Below are 4009 nucleotides of genomic sequence, written 5' to 3'. Positions count from 1 at the left end.
TTAGTTAGTTACGTAGTTACGTAGTACGTACGTACGTACGTACGTACGTACGTACGTCGTACGTACTACGTACGACGTACGTACTACGACTACACACGACACACACACTACACACACACACACACACACACACACACACACACACACACACACACACACACACACACACACACACACACACACACACACACACACACACACACACACACACACACACACACACACACCAGCGTGATGCGCCGTCTTCTATTTCGGTTTTTAAATGCAACAGACACAAAGACACTCTAATCCTTACATAATCCCCTTCTGCTAGCAAACACCAAACTCTGGTCATATCAACTCTCTCTCCCACACACACACGAGCTTAACTGATCCAAAACTACTTGAAATATTTGTTTTCCTATTGGAACCAACTCATTCACATACAAAACTGTCCGCATGAGCGCAGTATGCATTCATACTGACTGAATGTAATCTTGTGAAAGTGCCTTAGGTTTATGCTTTTTAACTGAGACATTCAAAACAACTGCTTTGTCTTTACCAAGTACGTGTTTTTTTTCAATCTGCATACAGGAACTGGTAAGGCACAATGTCAAGTAACAATCACTTCCCAAACTTTTTCCATTGACTCAATGCTGAGTTCAGTCCTCATGGACACACCGAGAGAGACATCTAGTGGTGAGTTCATGGCCCTACAGGACGGCAGGAACAAAACCACAGACAAGCTGGGGCTCACTGTTAGGACATAAGGGGCCTTTCTTTGTTTGTCTAGTTTGTTAACAGAATGCAAATGAACACTGAGGAGCTGATAAACTGATTGTATGTAGATGACCTGAGTGTGCTCTTGTTTACTCTTTTCTGTGCTTTTTCTTATTCATCTCATTCTTTCCTTTACTGTTGTCCATTATGATCATTCCATTTAAGCCTGCACACATATAATTATAATTTCAACAATTGATCCATTAATAAATTAGCTGATGGAAAGAAAATGAATTGGAAAATATTTGTTATAATTGATAATAGTGTAGATTTTACATGTTCTGGTTCAAGCCTCTCTGATTTGTTATTACCTTTTTCAGTTTTCTCTCTGTTTGATATCTTTGGACACTGAATGTAGATTTGTAAACGTGAGCTCTTCAAGGAAGGCTCAGACATATTAGTAATTTCAGTCTCAATATTAGGTACAGAAGTAAAAACAAGGTGTTTGTATCTGGTATTAGAATGTATTAATTTAAACATGTTTTTCAGACTCACCTAGTTTGTATGTCAGCACATACAGGACGGTCCAGGGGGTGCCGGGCACCGCCAGCATCCTTCTCCACACCTTCCATGGCCACATAGAGTCTGCGGCCTGCCCTGTCCTCCTGCTGCCATCCGCCTGCTGGCCCCTCACAGCCTCATCGTCCAGCACAGGCGCCCCCCACACAAACAGAGCCACGCCGGCATACACAAACGTCAGCAGCATGAACATCCAGCTCCATCCAGCCACGTCAATCACAGCCAGCAGCCCACCTCCGGCAAACACCGATCCAGCTTTATAGCCCACGACTTGGGCTGTGTTGCCGAGCCCCAGCTCCCCACGACCTTTCAACAACCCCACTGCGGCCCCGTCTACAGCGATATCCTGGAGAGAGGCCAAGGAGTTCATGGCCAAGAGGGTTCCTGCTACTCCCCAGATATGTGCTTCTGGTGCCAGGGCTGCACTGGTGAGGCATGTCAGAGCCAGCCCAGACACTGTCCCCACCAGCCAGCGGCGCTTGGAGCCGACCCGGTCCACCAAAGGGGCCCAGAGCACCTTGAGGACCCATGGGAAGTAGAGGATCTTGGTGAAGCCGATGCGGGTGAGGGAGTGACCAGCTCCACGCAGGTAGATAGGAAGCAGGGAGGACTGGAGACCATAGGGGATGCCCTGGACAAAGTACAGCAGCCCCAGGAAGACTAGTTTGTCATTCATGATCTGCATCCAAACGAGACCCCCTAACTCAGCAGACACTACAGAGGTCCATTGGTCAGGTCATGGCCTGGATTGAAGGGGAGCTCTTCAAAGGGAATGGTTGACCCAGATGAACTGTTTGACCTGAAATGAAAGAAAAAGTGTGCGATTTAGATTTTTGATGCTGCATTTATAATCTTGTAGTAGAAGACAAGGGGCAACTAAAGACTGTCCCAGCTCCCACCAGCAGCCTTAAAAGGATATGTCTACTCTGTACAGCTGTAGTATGCCCTGCTCAGTTATCAGTAACCAGGCTAATGCTAGCTCCTCAAAGTCAAATTAATTATGGACCAAAACATCTTAATATTACCGTGACCGCGTGTGTTTACGTCATTTAATGTACAACAGAACACACACGTCTCTTTGCACCGTTGACGGTTCGCTGACAGTTACATTATTAAGTTTAAATTCAAACTGACGTGTAGCTACCGTTAGCCAGCTAGCTTTCTGTCATGCAAACCTTAGTGAACGAACAGTTTAAAACACATTTTTAGAGCATGTCAATATAACTAGGGGCCGTGCTACAATCAGAAAAGTAGTTACGTATATGTTGTGAGATCAAAATGAACACATACTGAAAGATAAAGTTGGTTAGCCTAGCGTTAGCTAACCGGAGAAGGTGCTCCGCTTGTTTATAAATGTGGTCTGTATGTAGGAGCTATGAGGTTGCCAGGTTCTGCGATAGCAATCCCCCTTCTGCGTATGGCAAGCGAAGAAGAGGTCGTTCTGTATTAGTAGCGTAAGTGTGTGCCTTATTTCTTTCTAGTTAGTATCACTAGTTGATACATTTTTGGTTACTGCAATTTGGTAAAAACCAGTTGAGTAAAGTATCTATGTACATTTACTCAAGTATTGTACTTAATTACAATTTTGAACAACTTGTACTTTACTTGAGTATCCATTTACATGTGTTGCTACTTTGTACCTTTACCCCACGACAATTCAGAGGTAAATCGTGTACTTGTACTCCACTACATTTATTTAGTACCATACATTACTTTGCATATTTTGTTTAATAATGTGAACAACAACATTATTATTATGAATAATAATAAAATGAGCAGCACCCAGCTTTGATAAGACTAACATCAATAATCATAATCAAAACATGTAATTTATATTATTCTGAAATGGGCAAATCTGCTACTTTTAGTACTTTAGCAGGGCTGCCAACCCTCATGCATTGAGCGTGAGAGTCACGCAATTAACCCATATCTCACGCACTCACGCCACACATGCCTATCCTCACGCTAAGTTTCCGTCCAAAATAAATGTATATAAATATAAAAATAAAGTGAAGGAACAGCAAACCGTCTTCCGGCTTAGTTCAGTAAAGTTGGAACGATATTGGTCCGGTTCTTATTATACATCCATTGTCAGGTGGGAGTAAGCTGTCCACAACGGAGGGTAACGTGATGTCCCCATCTGACCTGTTGCTACTGTCTGCAGTAGATGCAGGACCGCCCCTGGCCAACTTGGGGCCCCAAGCGACATTGTGAGATGAGCCCCCCCCCCCAACCGACAGGAGTGAACAACATTTTTTTGGAAACAAAGTAGGCTACTTTGCAAATATAATTCCTGTTTATTATTATTATCAACACAGTTACTTTTTGATACAGTGAGGTAAATGGTAAATGTGCATGTATGTCGTTCAGTATGCGTTTACAGGTGAATACGTCTGCATTTCCTGCCAAAAACTAGCCTCAAAAATATTAAAATATAATAAATGCAAATAAACTGCTTCTACTAATAATAATCATAATCATAATCAATTCAATAATATAAATACTATATTATTTTTATTATAATATAGTTGTATAGCCAAGGCAAAACATGCTTATGACATGCTCAAAAACTGATATTTCTTAAATCTGTATTCAAATGTAGTTCCCTCTGTCAGCAATGTATCAACAACTACACACACATTTCTATCAGTATTTCTCTGTGTTGTGGTTGACATGATGATGACTGTTAGGAGTTAAGGGGAGAGGCTGAGCATCACCATGAAATGTGCAA

General features: G+C 42.5%; 1 protein-coding gene across 1 annotated transcript; it reads right to left on the bottom strand.

The window, feature by feature from the left end:
• Nucleotides 1-1254: 1254 nt before the first annotated feature.
• LOC104952091 (major facilitator superfamily domain-containing protein 3-like) lies at nucleotides 1255-2664 on the bottom strand (the record flags this gene model as incomplete). The annotated part of the gene is made up of 2 exons (XM_010778847.1): nucleotides 2569-2664; nucleotides 1255-2077 (listed from the first exon to the last, which is right to left on the bottom strand). A coding segment is annotated over exon 2 (709 nt), but the record flags the coding sequence as incomplete, so codon positions are not given.
• Nucleotides 2665-4009: the final 1345 nt, after the last annotated feature.

Source organism: Notothenia coriiceps, unplaced genomic scaffold, assembly GCF_000735185.1.
Source record: "Notothenia coriiceps isolate Sejong01 unplaced genomic scaffold, NC01 NC01_scaffold00019515, whole genome shotgun sequence".
Taxonomy (NCBI): Eukaryota; Metazoa; Chordata; class Actinopteri; order Perciformes; family Nototheniidae; genus Notothenia; species Notothenia coriiceps.
The sequence above is the reverse complement of the archived record's forward strand: the minus strand, read 5'-3'. Positions and strand labels throughout refer to the sequence as shown.